Below are 21,250 nucleotides of genomic sequence, written 5' to 3' on the forward strand. Positions count from 1 at the left end.
AAGATAGGGAAAACTTTTTTTTTTTTTTTTTTTTACTGATAAGAGGAAATAGAAACATGGAGATAGCCTGTTAACTCTGATTAAATACATCTATTTGGTCAAAAAAAAAAAAAAAAAAAGAATGTCTATGTTTTCAATAACACATCCATGGAACATAGTTGTGATTTTATGTCAGAAATGAATGGTCTTGAGGAAGATGTCATTATAAAATGAAGACTCAGTACAAATGGAGGGAAATGTTCTTTATCTACTAAGTGGTTCTTCTCACTGTAGGGAGGAAAGGCGTAAATTTAGTCATGATGGATTGGAAATTTTAACAAGCAGACTATCCCAGACCAAGGATTTTTATATTTTGATATTGTTAAAGCAAAAACACAGGTGCATTGTTCACTTCCACGCAACAAGGCCATGTCTGTTGGTTCTTTATCAGCTACACTTGCTTTTTTTCCTGCTATATGTCTGGAGAAAATGTCTATATCTGAATGTGAGGCTAATAGTCCTCTACTGCAGCACAGACAAATAACAACTTATCTGTAGTGTTCTATTGTGTCTACATACCACATGATATTCCTCCACATATGTGTGTCCTGATCACACCACCACTAGCTTTGATTACTGCATGTAAGTTTATGCAGTGTCACAACATTTACAGTATTTCTAATCAAAGTCACATTACTTTTTAAGATGTTGTATTGATGATGGAGAGTTGGACCGCTGTGTAAACTTTTCCAGCACATGCCAAAGATTCTCAGTGGGGTTCAGGTCTGGACTCTGTGGAGGCCGATCCATGTGTGAAAAAGATGTTTCATGGTCCCTGGACCACCATTTGATCCCAAAGAATCCTGGCATCGTCATCATCATCATCATCATGAAATATATCTGTGCCACCAGGGAAGAAAAAAAATCTACTAGTGTTCATTCTGGTCATTCAGTTTATTCAGGTTCACTTCATTTACGAACACATAACGTTGCTGAACCTGGACCTGACCAGCTGAATAAACTCCAGATCATAACACTACCCCCACAGATTCGTACTACAGGCTAGGCATGATGGGTAATCACTTCATCACTCTGAAACAGGGTCAGTCTGGACTCATCAGACCACATGACTTTTTCCCATTGAAACACAGCGTTATGGTCTCCAGTAAACCCAAGCCTTTTTTCCAAATAAGAGGTTTTCTTAAGGTGGCACTGCTGTCATATTGATTTTTAAAAATAATTTATCTTTGATCACAATCATTTCAAACAAAATTATAACCAGATTTCTTCACTGACTGCTATCCATCCAGGTTTTATGAAAGCATTGGGCAGTTTTTAATCATTTTTCAGCTTCTCTTCTAATATGGTTGCTTAAATAAATTAGATGCTGAAAACTTCGACTCTGTATGTTAGAGAAAAATGGAGAAAAGACCTGTTGGTAGAGTTTAGTGATGATACAGGGTATGAAATATATGAAACTCAAGTGACTACATCTAATTCCACAAATTGGAAAATATTTTGTTGGAAAAACAGAGAGATTTTTTTTATAACACCAAAGATCAAAAAAGCTTCACTATCATTACCTCAGCCCTGTTGGAGGTTGTGTGGTGAGCAGGATGTGGATCATGCACGTGTTTTTTGGCAGTGCACAAAATTATCCCAATATTGGAATAATATCAGTGAAGAATGCAGAAAAATATTGGGATACAAACTACCAAGGATATGTTCTGTGCTATATTTGGGTCATTCATTCATTTTCTGAACCCACTTTATCCTCACTAGTGTCACAGGGAGCCTAACCCAGCTACGTGGGGGGCAAAGGCGGGGTACACCCTGGACAAGTCACCAATTCATCGCAGGGCTGATATATAGAGACAAACAACCAGTCACTCTCACATTCACACCTATGGGCAATTTAGATTAACCAGTTAACCTATCAGTGCAGAAAGGTCCCACCCCCATCAACTGGTGTTGGAATCGAACCCAGGACCTTCTTGCTGTGAGGCACGAGTGCTATCCACTGCACTGCTGTGTTGCCCTTATATTTGGGTCATTTAATTGGAAAAGACATACCAAGTAAGGATAAATATAAAATAAAAATTAAAATTAAATTTCAAAAATGAAATAATAAAATGTAAGTTTCCTGGGTTCGATTCCTACACCAGTAAATGGGGGTGGGACCTTTCTGTGTGGAGTTTGCATGTTCTCCCTGTATCTGCATGGGTTCTCTCCGGGTACTCCGGCTTCCTCCCACCATCCAAAGACATGCACTGATAGGTTAATCGGTTAATGTAAATCGGCCATAGGTGTGAATGTGAGAATGATTGATTGTCTCTATATGTCAGCCCTGTGATGAACTGGTGACATGTCCAGGGTGTACCCCGCCTTCGCCCATAAGTAGCTGGGATAGGCTCCAGTGACCCTAGTGAGGATAAAGCAGGTTCAGAAAATGAATGAATGAAAATATAAGTTAAAAAAAATGAGAAGCTGTTCATTGAATGAATTAGGGTCAAATAACTTGTTGCACCTTAAACATATTAAGTAATTATGCGATGGAAGGATCTGAACTATTTGCTGAGTTACACCCAGGTGCAAGCACATTTTTTTGGCCAGGCTATGTTGCAACTGACTTGTAAATATAATCGACCTGTAATTAAAATAACTCAAAGGTGTAAAGTAACATTACATAAGGCTAGAGGAAATGTTGTAGTTTGCACATTTGTAAAGGAGCACATATTGCACAAGTAGTGTAACTAGTCTTCAGTTCTGTGATACAAACTATTTTTTGATGGGTGTTGCCTCCAGAGTGGGTGTGATAACTTGGACTGCTGACGTCAGGGGAGCCATGGCTACAGTTCAGCTGTCCACTCTTGTGTTCCCTTTCTTTCTCTCTGTCATCTGTCTGTCTCTGCTCTCATGAATAGCCGTCCAGCACAGAACATGCTGTGCCAAGCTCTGCCCGCCTGGTCAGAGTGTCCTCAGTCTGGGAATCACTGGGAAGGACAGTGGAGGATGGAAAAAAAGGAGAAGAAAGAAGAAACCATGCAATGTTTTTTTTTATACTTGACACTATATATCATCTGATGAACAGTTAAATCACCTGGATAGCAGCTTGGCAAAGTCAGCCTGATGTAAACAGAGCAGTGATGGCCTTGTTAAAATACCCCCGTGTGGTGCAAGGAGGTGCCAACCTGATGGACAGGCTCTCATTTACACATAACACACTCAGACTGAAAGCAAGGACGGGCAAGAAAAAGAAAGAAGACAAGTCTATGAAATGTAGCCTGGGAAGGAATGGTAATCATATTTGCCTAAACTACAACAAGAAGCTAAAATTAAAACTTCTTAAAGGATTTTTAAAGCAGCAAAGTCATTTACAGGAGCAGCAAATTAAACTCCTGATTTGAAGACACTTGTTTGTCATAATTCATTTCATGTTTAATTGGCAGGAAGGAAGTAAGTAGGAAGGATAAAAGAAAGAGAAATAATCTAACAGAGAGAAGAAGCAATGCCCCCCTCCCTCTCTTTATTTATACCCCCAAAGACAGCAGGCTAAGATTTCTGGCACCAAAACACACGTCACGCTTGCTATTTCTGTCTGAGGTGCCACATAGCACCGAGGTTGGGTGACAGGGCTGAGGCATCATGGGGCCAAGGGACTTCCGTACACCCAACCCAGCCTTTACATGACATTTCACACTACTTTGGCAACCTGGTCCAGAAGACCATGTCCATGTACATGTCTGCGCCTGAACGTACATGGGAGTCTGTCTGCAAAAGTGTGCAAAAAAGGGGAACACGATAAGAAAAATGGGATGTATTGTTATTATATAAATATTCTGGTGTGTGTGTGTGTGTATATATATGAGGCTGACAAGCACGAGGGTGTGTTTCCTCACCTTCCTCAGAGCAGGAGGTGACAGGGAAGCCGCAGGTTGTTGATGTAGTCTTATGAGGCGAGAAACTCAGAGCATGAAATGTGATCCTTCATAGTACAGAATCACTGTCTGTGCTGCACATTGGATATCCTGGTAACGATGGGTAACATAACTGCCCCTGAACCAACACTGGACAGTGTTTATGGATTTCACAGCATGGTAGGAGAAATTCAGTGTGTCACATAGATTTATGTATATTAAACCTACATAATTCAGGTGTTGTGTTATATTGAAAATTGCTGTTATTAATGAACAATACAGAGGTTACTGCAGATCCATCCTGGAAGTTAACAGTGTGGAAGTTCTTTAGGTGTTAAGTAAGTGGATGGTTAGCAATGACATCTAACATTACTAGAGCTGACATTTGAACTGGCTTGGCATGCTGGGACCTGCTGGTGTCAGATATCCATAAGCCTGACGTCCACTAAATCTTCAAAACACTGCAATATGAGTCATCATTGATGTTACAACACAGGACGATCATTCTGCAATACAAAGACACTGAGTCTTTATGTCAAAGCACTGTCATATTTATTAACAAGAAAAAATACATTAAAGGCATATTATAGTCATTTGTCACAGCTGTTATTTGAACATCTTAAATATATTACTTTGACAATATGATACAGTAAAACACACTGTTGTTGACAGTTAGTATTTTGCTGCTGGGAGCCCAGTTGCAACTTAATCTGCTCCAAATGGTGGCCAGGTTGAATTTGATTCAGCATGGCGACCACGAGGATTTAACACATGAGCATGCACCCTCAAACGTGGGCTGCATGCTTAAATCTCATTTCACAAGGAACACCTGAAATTCAATACAAAAAGGAGGGAAGTGGCAATAAGCAATATGTACGTGTTGGCAAAGTTTGAGCACAGAAGAAGCAAAAAGCCACAGCAACACTGGAGAATGTGGAGATGAACAGATGAACAGAAACACTTCTGATGTAAAGCATCTCTTGTAAAGCTTTTGGTTTAATAGAAGTTTCCCTAATATTTACAGACAGAGAGGGTGTTAAATGGTTGGGAATCTCATGTGGGTTTTGAGGGATGGCAGCAAACTTTATTAAAACCAAAGTATCACATGATGACAGTTTCAGTCTGAAGAGAATAGGACATGAGAGGCCGGTGCTTCAGGGCAGGACTTGGGGCTCGTGTCATGGGACTAGGGGTACGAGTCAGGGGACTTGGGGGCCGGTACATTGGACCTGATGGGGCAGTGATCCTGGCAGTAGGGGTACGACTAGCCCATCTGGACGGAGGTCGCTGATTGGCTGGCCGTGCCGGGCGAGAGAAGCTCTTTGTCGGCTTTGATGTGGAAAATTCAGTTGGATTTGCCTGGACGAAGACAAATAAAAGGACAAATGTCAGCTTTAGTGGAAATTACTAACAAGCATGCTAATGTGGAATTTGATTAAGTGATGAGGCAGGAAACAACCTACCAGCTCTGCATCCTGTCTGTAGGCGGTATGTCCTGTTCTGGAATTGGAGCTGTACTTGTGTTCAATCTCCAGCATGTCCAGCAGCTCAATAAGTCCATCATCCCTCATCCCACCACAACCTGCCATCTCTGACTGACCAACAAACCCACCCCTCTGGATCCTCTGAGCTCCAGGTGAAGAATTTGAGACCCTATAGTCCATTTTGGGCTCCCCAAGGTGGGGTGTGGGCTTCCTTGCCAGTCCTCCATCTCTGTCTGTCCCACTGTGAACCCTTGGCTTAAGCTTTGGACTTCCCACCACCTGTGATCTCCGCTGGGACTGCTGAGGACTGGGCTGGGACCCTTTAGAGCTGCAGTAGCCTCCTCTCTGATCCTTATGGTTCTGTCTACCAGAGTCTGACGCTAACCCCCAATCTTGGCTGGACTCTGCATCTGCTGTCAGCACGTCACAATCTGCTTGGCATTTCTGGGTAGGCACACGCATGGGCACCCTGCCGCCAACTGCAGTGGCTCCCAGAGCTTTGCGCTGACAGCCAGGGGTGGGGCACTTTGGCTCTGTAGCCAGTCCCTGATGGGTCACCACCCCAGATTCAGTGAGAAGCTTTCCTTCATTTTCATGGAGCATGGCACCAAACTTCCTGAGAACAGAGGGGCTGCCGCACTTCCTGTCTCCGAGCACACCTGGACTGAAGGTCTTTCTCTCCAGAGCGGGAGATTCAGTGGTTACCATTGGGAGCTGTGAGCCTGGGCGTAGTTGTACAGGAGAAGCTTCTCTTTGTCTAAGTGGGGGTTTGGCACCTGCGTTCTCTTTACTGGGGGAACTCTCTCTACGAGGGGAGTTCTTCATGTGAGACACTCGATTCTTCCTGTTTTCAGTCTCCTCAACACTGCCATAAAACTGCTCTTGGCCAACCCTGGTGAGAAATCAAAATATGAACAAATCAAAGATAAACTAAACAGTGTCGGGTACATTAATCAACGAAGTGTTCACAAATGGACATCTAGTACCAAGGTACTGTACCCACCTTTCATTTCCAGGTCGTGTTTTGATCTCATCCTGGTATGCTGGGATGCCCTCGCTCACTTTGATTGTGTCACTGAAGTGCTAGAAAATAGGGAAAAACACATATTAAAAATGGTCCATATCAATCTGCATCTATATTTAAAAGCTTCAAGGTACAGCCTGCTTACTCAGGATCACTGGCGAGGTTCCCTTTAGTCACCCATACCAAAACTGAACCTCAGCTGACCCTTCATCAACACTCAATATAGCACTGCTAAAACTATTCCGATGTACAGTACTTTAATGCTGGTAGTTCACATGGTATTTAATGTAGGTCAGTAAACACTTCATGCTTTTTCAATATGCTGTCGAGAGTTAAGAAAGAGAGGAGTTGGGAAAGACTGCAGTGAAAGTATGTGAAACTAACTGGTATCTGGTAACTTGTCTGTGTAAGCAGACCTGGAGGAACCAGCTAACTGTAATCAATATGCTCCTGACTGAACCCCAGCTTTGACTCATATCACATCCACTGATCTGGTTTCCTCTGATGTGCAAATGCCAATAGAATGAGGCACAAAATTTTCTTTCCCTCAACTTACCACATGGCGAGCTCCATTGTTCTTCCGGCTCATCTGTTTCCCCTGTCCCAAATAATCCTGAAGTAAGTCTCCGATCTCTGAAACACCATTGGTGTGGCAGTAACCATAGCCATTCTGATGACTCACAGGGTAGCTGTACCCACCAGGACCGTAGTTACATCCATTACTATAGTGATGTGGCATATTTATAGCTCCAGAGTGATTCTTGCTGTGATGGCCAGGTGCAAAAAGGCCATTACCGTGATGTCCTAGGCCACACTCCAACTCATTTTTCTGGTTGTCAGCGGTCATATCATTTCCTCCTCTACGGGCCTGAACTTCATTGTACAACTGAAAAAAACAAATCAGAAGAATAAATTCAATAGTGTTTTCTACATTTTCTGATATTCAAAGTTAGCTAGCTATGTTTCTACATGCACATATTGTACAACAAACTGTGTTTACACAACAAACATGTCTTATAATAATCACAAAATCATTGCACAATCTAATCTATATTTGTTAACAGCACATGCTATTCTATTTTCTACAAGCATCTGTTTCCCATCGCAACCGTTAATACTTCCTTTAGTATCCACTTTCAGACTGTGTGTGTGAAAGAGTGTGTGTGACAGAGAGAGAGAGAGAGAGAGAGAGAGAGAGAGAGAGAGAGAGAGAGAGAGAGAGAGAGAGAGAGAGAGAGAGAAGTACAAGAAGTTCGGCGTGTCTGTCAGCGCATCAGAGTTTAATTAGCTTGTTAACATTTGTCCGTATCATTGCTCCAACAAGGTCATGAGGTTGAGTCAGTCAGTGTCCTGCCAACAGTTTATTATGGACCACAGCACACACACACATGTGTTACATGCACACATATTACACCAATTAACACACCCTCTCGGGATGATGAAAGCACTTCGTAACCGGAAAACAAAACTATTATCATGTTCACACACTCTGGTATGGCGTGTTTGTGAGATAAATAGTGTCATGTTTGCGCCACTTGGACTGCTACTTAAATTAAATAAATTCATTTGGTCAAGATCATTTTCTTTGACTCGAGGATACCAAGAGAACTTCATTATTAGGTAAAACAATGAGACCAGAGATAAAGCTGAATTCCCAGGGTTCAGTGAGCAATAAGACATTTTTTGGAAATTAACTGAATGCTTAATTCTTTCAGCTGTTCAGTGCTTATATAAAATCTCACCTTTTCAATTTTCCTCTGAATGTCCTGCAGCTGGTCTTCCCATTCCTGCATCTCTGAGTCGAAGTTGTCCATCAGCTCTGGCCTCTCCTGCCCCCAGCCGCGACCGCCGTGTTCCAGTCCGCGCTCCAGATCAATGGCTGCCATGACGCAGGCCACTCAATACCCAGGGGCGTTTTTAAATGGCAATTTCCCCCCTTTCTCCTGTTGCACTTTTCTCTCAGAGGTCACTGAGGGTTTGCCAGCGAGGGCCAAAGGATCGATGGCCTGGAAACTCTATAGTGACAAATATGAGGGACAGAGAAGAAAGGCTTATTATTAGTTTTACTTTTAGAAGGCCACATTAATCTTGTCCTCATCTACTGGATCAATCCTGTTTTAAGATTCTTTTAATATCTGGCAGAAAATCATTTTCTGAAAACTAATTTACCCTCACACTTCAGAGTCACTGGAGTTAAATTGCAGCAGCTGAAACAGGTAAATTCCATTGAACTCACTTCATTCACTTGTCTTAGTAAAAGGGGATTTCCTATCTTAAATAACTTCTTCTGATTGACAAGGTCAGCTATTTACAGCCTGTTCCTTTCACATTCTTCTCCAAAATTCACAGGCGTGTTGGCCTACCTATGTGGCACGTGTGGACAAGTGTGTCGCATGACAGCATGGGTGTTTAGACTCCTGGTCACTTTGACCTCCAGCCTGCTTTTGAAGATAGGAAGATAAATATCTCAAGCATGCACTGGGGTGGCCATTTTCTTGGAACCTGACCCAATAGTGCACACATGGCATCAGTGTAATCCTAATGGCATGTACCAAACACCTTTTGCCACTAAAATCTGAGACCAGCTCATCTTCTCTTTGCTTTGTTTTGAAGACGGGCAGATGGATGGCTCATCGCTTAGATATTTTAACTATGCACAGCAAGACCGAGCTTCACTGGTTTTTCTAAGAAGGGTAAAAATGCTTGTTTCCACTTTTGACTGCATGTGGCCTCCACAAAGTACAAGAAAGATGATTCTGTTTCAGGCTATTTAGGTCAATAAAGGGATCAACACGTAAGCTCTTAAAGACTTCCCCTTATATGACTGTTCAGTGTATCCTATAAACTACTGGCGACCCTACAGTGATTTAATATTAGGTTAAAGTCTGGATGAGTTGTTTGGTGATGCAGTACTGACTGCCTACTAACTCAATAAGCTCCACGTAAGTAAATTAAGTCAGCTTGGTTTTGGTATTATTTCTGCAGTCATTAAATACATCTGTATTCCTGTTCAATATTATCCTAATGTACCACCACTGCCCTCCCACATGTGATGCAAGAGTAGAGATATTAATAAACTTGTAACTACGCATAGTAAACTCTGTGTGGCCTGTGCGCATGGGGCTATGGAATGGAACAAAGAGAGGGGTGGACTGTCACAGGGAAATTAAACCAAAGAGTACACTCTCATTGCTCCTTATACTTGAACATAAAAGAAAAGGTTTGATATAAGACAAAAATTGAAAAGCAACAGGTGAATCAGTGCTCTGACAATTTTAGGTTCTGTCATTAAGTTTAGTCAAATTTAGATTTTAGTTATTATTACGTATGGTTCCATCTGCCAGCAAAGCATTAGACATTCACTTTACACCTGTCACTTCAGTAGTGGTACCAAACTGTTCTTACCTTCTTCTACAAATGAGTTTTCGGTGCCCTCCTGTATAAATCCTCAGTTCGCTGTAGTTCCTGTGCACCGTGCGCTCTGGCCACTCTAACACATTCACATCCACTCGTCGCAAATTGTCAAGTCCCCTCTCCGGTGCTTCCCCCCTCAGTTTTCCTCTGCTGTGTTACGTAAAAACCCCGGCTGGATTTAAAGGGCCCCTACTTCTAATCACACCTCATGTCAGGTTATGTCCGGGTGCGTTGAGCAAAAGGGTAAACAACTTCTGTTCCAGCCGGGGTACCCAGCCTTTATACCGCTCCCCAGTGTTTACGTGGGCGCGCCATTGGAGACAGGATCAAATGTCATAATGTCAAATTTATTCCAGCATTTGAAGTCTCGATGGGACAACTGTCGTCACCGGCATCCTGGCTATAATTACTGGGGCTCACGGAGAGAGGGAAAGTGTTTACATAGCTATTTCAGCTGCTGCAATCTCTTGGCCAATAGGCTTCTCTGTTGCTACTCCGTTTTCGGATGCTTGGGCAGATTTTGTCTTGTGACAAACCCCTGCAGCAAATCATTTTTCCGAGGGATGCCAAATGGGTGTAGGTGACACAGTGAGTAATAATGTGTCACAGTCAATAATATCTTTATTGAACATAGTCACGAAAACGGTGGAGCAATGAGGATGCCTTGCATGTTTGGCAACCTGCCATTAAAAATGACAGATAATGTCAGTGTCATTTGTAATGACTTAAGCTTATGAAAGCAACCATTAACACAGTCTCCGGTGAGCGCATGTTGTAAATTGTGCAAAGACACAAAATGGGTGAAATCTCAGACTCTGTCCAGGAGTAAGCTGAACCTGTGACTGTGTTCTTGACTCATCCTGCTCCAGTGACATCTGAGGACAGTTGCCTATGTTCATCTGCCACACCATCAATTACTGCCCCTAATCAGAAGGCCTGCTGGGAAATGTGTGGCATCCGGACAAGATCTGACATTTGGCAAAGGACATGATCTTTAGCATTCCTTTCAGTTTCAAGCCCCTGGATCATCACTGTAATTTGCACCTGTTGTATTCCCTAACAAATGACAAACACAGTCCCTTAGGACTTTAGGACAAGGATTAAAAAAAACCTTACTTTACCTTCAGGAAACTGCGACAGCAACGTGGCATGCAAAGGGTAGTTCTGAAAAACAAAGCGGAGGTCGTAACACGTTAGTAATAAAAATATATTTAGCTGCGAGGTTAAAGCAGGTCGTGAAACTGCGTGGAAAGGTGATTTAAGCTTCCTGTGCTGTTGCGTTGTGACATAAAGCTTGGCCTATATGACCCTTCTTCCTTTTTGCCTCTGCAAAGGAAGTTATGCGACCACTCACGTGTGTTTGTCTATCTGTCTGTCACATACATACGTAATTACCTATGCCAGTTTTAATAGAACTGGATGGATAAGCAAAGCCAAAGAAATTGTGGAGCAAATCTATTTAAACAGGAAGAGGCAGGGCTCTGGAATTCATTTAAATATAATTAAAATCACAATATAATCAAGTGGAACAACCAATATTTATAGAGGTGAAATGGGTCACAACATGCTAATATAAATAAAACATTGTGGTGTTACAGAAATGCCCAAGCTTTCACATATAGTCTTCAGACTTAAAGGAATGTGTTTGTTTAGTAAAGAACCCAGAAAAAAAGGTCTCTATATATTTATACAAATCACACTAAAATATGACTAATAACACAGTTATAACAAATGTCAAAGTAACTGTAATTTGTTCATTTATTTACACAACTGTGGGGCATTTGTAGATTAACATAATTTCAGAGTACCCCTTAGTTTGTTGTTTTCATTTCTTAGATCTCCTGTCTTCACATTTTGGCCTCACTTTCCAAAACAACAAACAGCAAAACAGCTATGTGACACATTTATAAGTGTGTGATACTATCTGCTTCAGTGTCAACACACCGTAACAGCTGCTCCTGTTTTGTCAAATCTTTTGTAAAGCTCAGCTTTACAGAGGAACTCACCTTGTTGATGGACTGCTGCAGACTGTAATGTGTTGTAGATCATATACGCTCCAGTGTTGAATTCAGCCACACTTTGTTAAACGTGACTGTGGCTTTGTCAAGGGCAGAGCTTTTCCTGTGCTTTTGGTTACCTTGGCAACAAATGATGCGGGGAGGAGGAAATAAAATAAACAGAGCAAAACAAAACAGGGGATGATGTAAATAAAGGGAGTTGTACATCACAGAACAAAGAACAGAGTAAAAAGAAAGACTAGTTTAAAGATGGTGGCATAAGACAGGGATGAGAACAGTACGAGTATGAGGATGAGCAAAATGATGGGCTGGAACATCTGGGTGAAGAACAGCGGAGTGACGGACCATAACAGATAAGAAATAAGAGGTTGAATTAAATGAGAAAAGGGAAGAAACAGAATTAGCATAAAGCTGTTTGAGATATTTTATGTGCCACCACAAAATACAACGTGGATTTTCTCACCGACAGCGGTTCATCTGTGTCTCTGTCGTCCAGCCTTGGCACTTCCAGTCTGTCTATGAAGGCCTGCAGTTCCTTCCGGAAGGCCTTCATTTGAGCATTAATGCGATAAAGCAGCTCATGCTCCCTGATCCGACTCCCATCATCCTCTGCACCTTCCTCACCTCCTCGTCCGTACATAAGGTCGCCATTGGAAACATAGACCCTCGCCTCTGAGATGATGGTGGCTGTGTCTGCGATGAGCCGGTCGATGGTCCGAACGAGTCGCTCTGCCTCCACACGGATGTCAATCATCTGCTGCCTATCTCGCAAGCTGCACCGGCCGCCAGGCAGGAAGCGGGCTAAGGCGGAGGAGGCGGCACCCTCAGGTCCTGTGGGCGTGTAGAGCCCCCGTGTGGGCGTCAAGCATCGGCTGTTTCCATTATTATTCCTGACTTCGTCTGAGTCGCTTTCCCCGCCTACGGGGCCCTCACGCTTGCGATGTGGTGGGAGGAGGCGGGAGGAAGTGGAGTCCTCGTCACTCTCACGGCGTCCGCTTGTTGCTCCACCAGCATCGCTCTCTGCGTCACTGTCCCTTGGGCTCGGCCGCAAGGAGAGATGGGAGGCCAGGTCGTAACGCTGCATATTGGAGAGCAGCACACGGTTCTCGTACTGAAGCTGCATTACCTGAGGGAAAACAGAGAAGTGGGAAAGGTAGACTTTAAATAAGTTTTAATTTGACTTATGGATATGGGGGAAAAGGCAGAAACAGTACATGTGAAATAATTAAAGTCAATCTAATCAACTGAACTAAACTTATATATGAATGTATGATGTTAGACCTTCAAAGCTAAATTTTATCATTAGTACGTGTGGCATCAGCTTCATAAAAGGCCTATATTTCACTGATCTGCAATGAAAGATGATGCAATGAAATGAGGATGATGCTATGAAATCCATGACTTAACATCCAAAAAACCCTAAGATCTACTATGCACAACCTTAGCAATTACACGCTTTAAATTTCACATTTGTTTTGAAAATCAGGTTCAACAAGTTTAACACAGGGATAGGAAAACTAGTCAGTATTTGGTGAGTATGGGTGAGCCCTTTCCTACCTTTCCACTTAGATCATTGATCTGTAGTCGTGCTGCTTTCAGCTCTTCCTGCAGGGCTTCTACCTTTGCTCCATCAATCCCTACTCCTCCTGCTCCTCCTCCTCCATGCCGGGTGCCTCCCTCATGTGTACCAGCTTTGAACTTTAACTTGTTCAGCTCTGTGGTCACCCTCTTGTTCTGCTCCTCAGCATCAGCAAGATTCCTCCTCAGCAACTCTGCTTCGTCCTCCACTAACTGCAGCTGTTGTCGAAGGTCCGTCAGATCGTCTCCGAGGCCTCTCCCCGCGCCCACTCCACCCATCGCTCCGCACCCAGAGCTTCCTGCACCCTCTCCCTCGCCACGGAGGTCGTCAAGCTCCGCCCTCAGACCACGGTTCTCAACCTGTAGCAAAGAAAAACAAATTATTCATCATGGTCTCCACTCAAAGCTCTGCTCAGATTTGTCTGGTCTTACCTCCAGTTCAACGATCTTCCTTCCCAGGATGTTGGCTTCCTCCTCCACCAGACGAAGCCGCAGTTTCAGCTCTGATTCGCGGGTGGTGGGTGGCCCACCAGCCTCCCCTTTGGGATGGGTACTGTCTAGTTCACCGTAGAAGGAGCGGTACTTCTGTAGCTCTTGCTCCAGACGGTCCTTCTCTTTGTCGATCTTGGCCGTCTTCTTCCTCATAAGCACTGCTTCCTCTTTGATCAAAGCGAGCTGGCACTTAAGGTCCTCATTGTCCTCCTGGAGAAAGTAACAGAGAACACACTGTCCTAGTAAATGTATATCTAAAGAGTGAGAGCTGAAACTTAATTCTGAAGTTCAGAGGGTTGGTTTCTGCAATAAGACATAAAGACGGACAGATTTAAGATTAAACTGTAGAGGTTGTATAACACATTTCTCTGTGCCAAAACATCTAGCATTTAACCAAATGGACATCTGAGGTCGGCGAAGTCCAAAGTAATTGTTGGAGCTTTGCAAACTCTCAGCTTTTTAAAACTTACATCTCTCTGGCCAACTCCTTTAACCTCCCATTATCTAATTCAACCTCATCTGGAATACATTATATAAATCAGTAAGATTAAGACTCACATATATGGGAAAAAACTTAATATCATTATTAATATAGATGTTCCTTAAACAGATATTTATCTCCTTTCAGCGACAATTTGAAGCATCTCTAAACTGTTATCTAAGAAAATATGTTGGATAGAAGATCTTGATTTTCAAGGAGATCTCACCTCAGTTGGAGTCTGTGCTGCTTTTTTGTCTGTCTTCTGGATGTCCTTGCTTCCTCTTCTCTTCTGAGACTGAGGAAGAACAGTGAATAGAATAACTAACAAATACTTTGATTAGAGCACATTTATGTGACTATACAGTTATGGACCACCGTAGCAGTGCATTATAAATTTTAGGACTAAAAAGTGGGATAAGAGATTTTAAAGGGGAGATATTTCCTACATATTTTGTTGCTATTATGCTGAATTGATCTCATTTTTAAATAGAAACAGTATATCCATTTCTTTTGGGTCAGATTATATCCCACTTACCTAATGAAAAAGATAGTTTGCTGATCAAAATCTAAAGCTGCACATGTGACTTAAAGGGGTTCTATGTAGTATCGGTCTGAACTCTCAACAGTAGGGGAAGTCATGTACCAGTACACACTTACAACTACTAAAACCACCGGCCAATCAACACTATGCACGCACTGACTGTATCGCTCACTGAATAAAGAACACAGCTCATTGTTTACACACATCTGTATTATGGTCTCATCAAGTTTTCTTCTTCAAACTCCGGTTATAGCCGGTTATTTGTATAATCTTCATATTTTGGGTCACCTGATTGTTTACATTGTAGCTCTGTTTGCTCTGATTTTAGCCAGAAAATAGCCACAGTAAATCCACAAATCACCTTTGTTTTCTGTATGGTATGTGTTGTCAATAGCTGTTAAGTGCAGCTATTCTGTTTTGACCTGTTTCAAATCATCTAAAGGTCAGAACTGTCACAGTTTAGTCTGAACCGTGGATCAACAAACAGTAACTTAGCAAAGATAATAACATCAAATAATAACTTTATACCTTCATAAGCCTCATAATCAAACTCAGCTGTGTAGAAGATATGCTCTGATTTCAACATCAAACTCCATTCTTTTCATTTAGAGCTGTGTCCAGTGGTGAAAACAACAGTGATTCTAAGTTTTATCACTTTGACACTTTCTTTGACTCTAAAAATTGTGTCTTAACGGTTATAATCCCATCTCATCACTTTCTATTGCTTTGATCAAAGGCCCATGATGTTAGTTTTACTCACAGAGTGACTCACTACTCCCTCTAGTGGTCACATAAATGTCCATCAATGTAAATAAATGTAATTCATATCTCTGCAATCCAATAGATTAGATAGCATAACTTCATAGCTCTTTATTCTAAACGTTCAGATGTTAATTTAAGGTCTTATTAGATTTATTTAAAGTACAATTACTACATATATTCCCTTTAAATATCTGTCTCTTAATAGTGAATGTGATACCCACCTCTTTGGTTTTATCTAGTTCATTCTGCAGAGCTTGTTTGGTCACTTCCACTTCTATAAGCTTTTGTCTCAGTTTTTCATTCTCATCCTCTGTCTTTGTGCGTTTCTCCTCCACCTTCTCCAACTCGTGGTGAAGCCTCACAGACACGTCTTTGGCCACCTGTGATCAGTGTAACATGATGATTAGTGTGTATTACAGATGACTTCTATTATGAAAGCACAGTTTATTTGATTTCAGTATATCTCCAAGAGAGTACTTTGGCTCTTTAAGGATGAAAATACACACAGTGCAACAATATAATCCAGACAGACACACAGCGCCCTCCCCTCCCATCTGTACCTTCAGGTCCTGCTCCAGACTCCTGAGCAGCTCTTCATCGATCTCTCCCGTCTGGGCATAACGCAGCCTCTTCCTCTCAGCCTTTCTCAGACGATACTGCAGGATCCGGCAGTTTTTATTGGCTCTCTCCAGCTCCCGCCTCATTTCTTGCAGCTGGCAAGTATCTTCCTCGTAGAATGTGTCACGCATCTCATCCATCTCTGTCCTCATCTCCTCTATCTCGCACTGGTGTCCCAAAGCAACAATTATGTGTCACAATTATGAGACAGTTAAGACTAAGATCAGCAAGATTAACCTCAACTGTTTTAACGTCTGACTTCTGACTCCACAGACGGAGTAATGGGTATTTTGGATGTGAGCCAAACACAGACAACTTTAAAAAGATAAAACAGGATTTTCCAACTAAAGAACATCAGTTTGTGACTGCAAACATGACACGTACTTCATGCAATCCAGACCCAGCATCCATGTCTACTCCCCTTCCTATCATTCATCCTTGCAAATCAATACCAATGTGATCAATAACCAATTAGGCATACCATAACTGGTGTAATTTAAGCACTGTCTCCTGGGTGAGTACATTAAAAATGCCCACATCAAATAATCTTGTGTTTTCATGTCTATCCTTAAATTGTGAATGAGACAACAAACATAAAATCCAGACTGAAGGCCACAAACAAGCATGTCTGACACACTACAAGCCTGTGGCCTGCAAGTCTGCACTGTTATCATCTAGAAAATACCTCCTAAGTGATGACACAGCACAGGTATCATGAAAAAAACCACAAAACATGAAGTGCCAAACCTTGAGGTCTTCATTTTCCTCCAGCAGCCTCTCCATCTCGTCGTCAAAGGCCTCGTCCTGCTGTGTCACGGACCCCGCCTCTGGAGCCTCTGCAGCCGGCTCCGGCTCGGCCTGGGCGGCCTCTTCTGTGGTTCTGCTGTCTGTCTTGGTCTGCATCTTCGCACTTCTTCTCTTCAATCTCTTCTGCAGATGGAAGTGGATCAGTTCAGCCTGTAAGCATCCTCCTCTCCACAAACCCGGTCCGCAGCCCACAGACACACCGACTCTCCCCCTGTGAATGCCTTCGCCTCCGGGGTTCCTCCTGGTCTCCTTCACCGACGCTGGGCTCGACCACGGACGGGCTGATCGTTCACTTTTAAGGCAGGGAAGGCGTAAAGCGGAGCCTGAATCTATGGGCTCTTCTCTGACAGCATCCGCCCTGTTTGCTCCGACATCAGCTTCAGCACCATCCGGTTGAACAGCTGCCTCTCCGCGGCTCTCGGGCTCCCTCTCCCTTCCGTCCGCGGACCTCCAGTTCACCCAGTGCATTTACCCCTATCCGCAGCAGGAGAAGACCTAGACCTGCCTCTGAGTCCGATGGGTCTCTTGTTGGCCCCTTCCTGGGCTGAGGGAGCCCGGTGCAGCCTCCTCCCTGCGCTATTGTCCGAGGAGGAGGATGAAGTTGACGGTGATGGAGGAGCTGCAGCGCCCCCTGCGGTGGACTTCATCCTCTGCTCCACTACGACAAACTCACAAACATAAACCTAGTCGTACACACTGAGCAAAATAAATAAAACCTGAATAAGAAACACACTAACGTTCACATTTAAGCAGCTCAGCTTCTGCTTAAATCTTTTAAAACTACTTCCTCTCGAGGGCCTATTTGCTTCCGTTAGCAGCAGCTAGGTGTCGCTTTTCTCAAACTTATTTTTCTAAACTCACATTTGACCTAAAATGTAACTTTGATTGAGTCTATGACATCATTTGTCCAATAAAGACTGGATTTTACATTCACAATTTTTTAAAAAAAAATGTAAATAATAAGATAATACCAAACAAGCCACAACAGAGGAATCCTGATGTGGAATCTTACCGGAGCTGTCACACAGGGCACCGCCAGGCACTGCAGGGGCACGGGGCACCGCGTGACGCAGACGTCAACCCGGAAGTGAAGGGCTTCTGTACCAAAGGTTATTAATTAATTAATTAATTAATTAATTAATTAATTAATTAATTATTTTATTATTATTATTATTATTATTATTATTATTATTATTATTATTATTATTATTATTATTTTTATTTTTATTTTTTATTTTATTTTATTTTTTTCTCTTCTAGTTTATTCCTTTACTTTTATTTACCAAATTTACTTACCCATGTATGTATTTGTATTTAATTTCTTCCTGCCTCACCTCGAGCATTATGTTTTTCTCCATGCCATGTTCTGGTCTATGTATATATGGTATTATGTAAATAAAGTATGAGAAAAAAAAAAAAAAAAAAAGCATCAAAATGAGGAAAATATACTAAAATGTGTTGCTAAAATTGTTGGAAAAATAAATGATGAATGAAGATAAGAATATGAGGACTTGGGGCACCAGGAAGTTTGGTAAAGTGTAGAAAATTAGACAAAAGTAAGAAACAAATGGTGATAACAATACTAGGAGGTGTACATTTGAGCTCATGTCACATTAAGTAGAAGTTGTTTTTTTTTATTAATAAAGTTTAATGTACAAAGCAAAACAAAAATAACAACAACGGTTATTTATTTATTTATTTATTTATTTTTTCTGTCATTCTCTCTGACATTACACTAAAGACTGAGTAAAATATAAAATAAACATGGTCCTTTAAATTTGGACTCAATAATTTTTAGATGCCCTAAAACACAGGTGTCGAACGTGTGGCCCGGGGGCCAAATCCAGCCAGCCAAAGGGTCCAATCCGGCCCATGGGATGAATTTGTAAAATGCAAAAATCACACTTTAGATATTAACAATAAATGGTGTCAAAATCATTTTAATTCAGGTTCCACATACAGACACATACAGTCCAATTAGATTTCAAGTGGGTCAGAACAGTAAAATATTATCATAATAACCTAAAAATAATGACAACCCCAAATTTTCTCTTTGTTTTTTGGTGTAAAAAAGTAAAATTACACAAAAATGTTTACATGACCAAATTATACTTTTATTTAAAAAAAAAAAAGTGAATAACCTGAACAAATATGAACAAACGGAAATGTCTTAAGTAAAGTTAATGCAATTTTACCAATATTCTGCCTGTTACTACATGTTTTTTGCGATTGTAATGCACATGTGTAAATGATAAACTGATAAATCGAGGCATAATATTGTTGAAATTGCACTTGTTTTTCTTAAGACAATTCAAATTGTTCATAATATTCAGATTTTTAAGGAAACTTTACAGATGTAAACCTGATCATAATAGAATTTTACTTTTTTCACTGGTATTGGTTGCTGGTCCGGCCCACTTGAGATCAAATTGGGCTGAATGTGGCCCCTGAACTAAAATGAGTTTGACACCCCTGCCCTAAAGTCTCAAGAGGGGATATCTTTTGAGCTTTGAGAAACAAGAAAAAGAGGTGGAATTCTAACAATATTCTGCCTGTTACCACATGTTTTGTGTTTTTGTGGATCCACTGTGATCTCTAAGTTGTAATGCACATGTATCAATGAAAAGCTGAGGCATAATATTGTTAAAATTCCACTTTTTTTTTTTTTTTGCTCTAAACAACAAAAAATTGTAGTTATTATTTATAGGTTATTATGCTGTTATTTTACTAGTCCACGAACACTGGAGATCAAATTGGGCTGCATGTGGCTCCTGAACTAAAATGAGTTTTACCCTGTGACTATGACACGTAAGACCTTTACTTTATTTTATTTTATAGTTGTCACAATAATTTTTCTTTTGAATCAGTGCTCATTCAAAGATAATTTGAGGAAGGGCTAAAACATGTCAAAATAGTAACTGTTTTTCATTTACAGTTAAGATTTCTTGGCCAAAGGTAGGGAACTAACAAAAATGTAGTGTAGTTGTCGTAATAATGTGAGGTAACTTGATTAATAAGAGATTGTAATTTTCACCTCACAGGCATAATACAGGCTCTGCTTTACATTATTCTTTGGTGGTGCTTCACTTTTGGAACGATTAACTGAATTAAACATAATGATAGAATGCAGACTTGATTGAACAATGGTGAACTTTTTTTTTTTTTTTTTTTTTAAACTAAACTACTTACACTAAACGCTTTCCTAAAAATACAATAAAAACATCACTTTGAATGTCTCACATCTCATATTTCTCAGATGTACAGGTATAATTGAAGCCCAGCAGAGGGTGCTCTCCACACATAGAATTATCTCAATAGGCAGCCACTAAAATGCTGACAGTTTCCACAGTGTGAGGTTAGTCATATAATTGCTAATGAGATGAGAGAGTGAGTCGGGTTTGAAGAGCTTAACCCTTGCAAAATGACCGACACTTCACCCTCCAGATGGCCTTTTTAGAGGACTACGTTGCTGAGTGTCAAACTAAATGTGCCCCATTATTAAAAGAATTGATGAAGCAATCTGTGCAGATGGATATGACATTTTTTCCTAAAAGAGTATTGCATAGTTATGGACTTATTAGAATCTTACATTATGAAGTGTTTGTTACACCCAAACTCCTGCATTTATCAGATAAACGTAGAAATCACCTGTGTGCATTCACGTTCCTGCACCAGCAGGTTATAGTGACCTGTACTAAATGCCTTTGATAGAAAAGCCTTGGCCCTTCTGCAATCCTCTTAGACCTTGGCTTAGATCCCTCTGTGTCCCAAGGGAGGACAAATACACCTCCTCTTACTCATCTCATCCAATCCATCATTCACATCTACATCCGTGCTTGTCGATGTTGTAGGTGCTAACCAACAGGTGGTGGTGCACCAGGATAAGATGCAGGCCCGTAAAAGATACAAATGAGAGGAAGAAGGTTACAGTGAGCTAATTAATAAACAGACATTTTTGACAAAGAATAAGTACAGAAAATTCAAACTGAAAAATATTAAAAAACAGATAAATAATAAAATATCAAAATGCACATGAGCTGAGGCGTGCACTCAGCAGGAAAATGACTGTGGCTTGAGGAGGTGCAATTAATGGATCCCAATGCAGTGAAACATGATAGTTTGTGTGTTGGTTATG

The 21,250-nt window shown here is 41.4% G+C and overlaps 2 protein-coding genes across 4 annotated transcripts; both read right to left on the reverse strand.

Annotated features, from left to right (window-relative positions):
- Positions 1 to 4,431: 4,431 nt before the first annotated feature.
- LOC115415469 (uncharacterized) lies at positions 4,432 to 10,986 on the reverse strand. 3 transcript variants are annotated; one of them, XM_030129056.1, is made up of 6 exons: positions 10,940 to 10,986; positions 8,147 to 8,419; positions 6,961 to 7,290; positions 6,384 to 6,463; positions 5,360 to 6,272; positions 4,432 to 5,255 (listed from the first exon to the last, which is right to left on the reverse strand). In XM_030129056.1, the coding sequence occupies exons 2-6, from the start codon at positions 8,288 to 8,290 to the stop codon at positions 4,998 to 5,000; spliced, it is 1,725 nt and encodes a 574-aa protein (XP_029984916.1). In that variant the 5' UTR covers positions 8,291 to 8,419; positions 10,940 to 10,986; the 3' UTR covers positions 4,432 to 4,997. The 3 variants fall into 3 exon arrangements, with proteins under 3 accessions (XP_029984916.1, XP_029984914.1, XP_029984915.1); XM_030129054.1 differs by having other exon boundaries at positions 5,360 to 6,275; XM_030129055.1 differs by lacking the exon at positions 10,940 to 10,986 and adding an exon at positions 9,810 to 10,913 and having other exon boundaries at positions 5,360 to 6,275.
- An 845-nt stretch (positions 10,987 to 11,831) lies between these two features.
- Positions 11,832 to 18,157, reverse strand: LOC115415468 (protein SOGA3-like). The gene is given in 10 exon segments (XM_030129053.1): positions 11,832 to 12,153; positions 12,300 to 12,962; positions 13,394 to 13,774; positions 13,847 to 14,116; positions 14,614 to 14,682; positions 15,912 to 16,070; positions 16,251 to 16,475; positions 17,056 to 17,573; positions 17,576 to 17,798; positions 18,128 to 18,157. Coding segments are annotated over 9 exon segments (2,583 nt in total). The 5' UTR covers positions 17,763 to 17,798; positions 18,128 to 18,157; the 3' UTR covers positions 11,832 to 12,042.
- Positions 18,158 to 21,250: the final 3,093 nt, after the last annotated feature.

The sequence above is a fragment of the Sphaeramia orbicularis genome, chromosome 24 (genome assembly GCF_902148855.1).
Source record: "Sphaeramia orbicularis chromosome 24, fSphaOr1.1, whole genome shotgun sequence".
NCBI classification, from domain to species: domain Eukaryota; kingdom Metazoa; phylum Chordata; class Actinopteri; order Kurtiformes; family Apogonidae; genus Sphaeramia; species Sphaeramia orbicularis.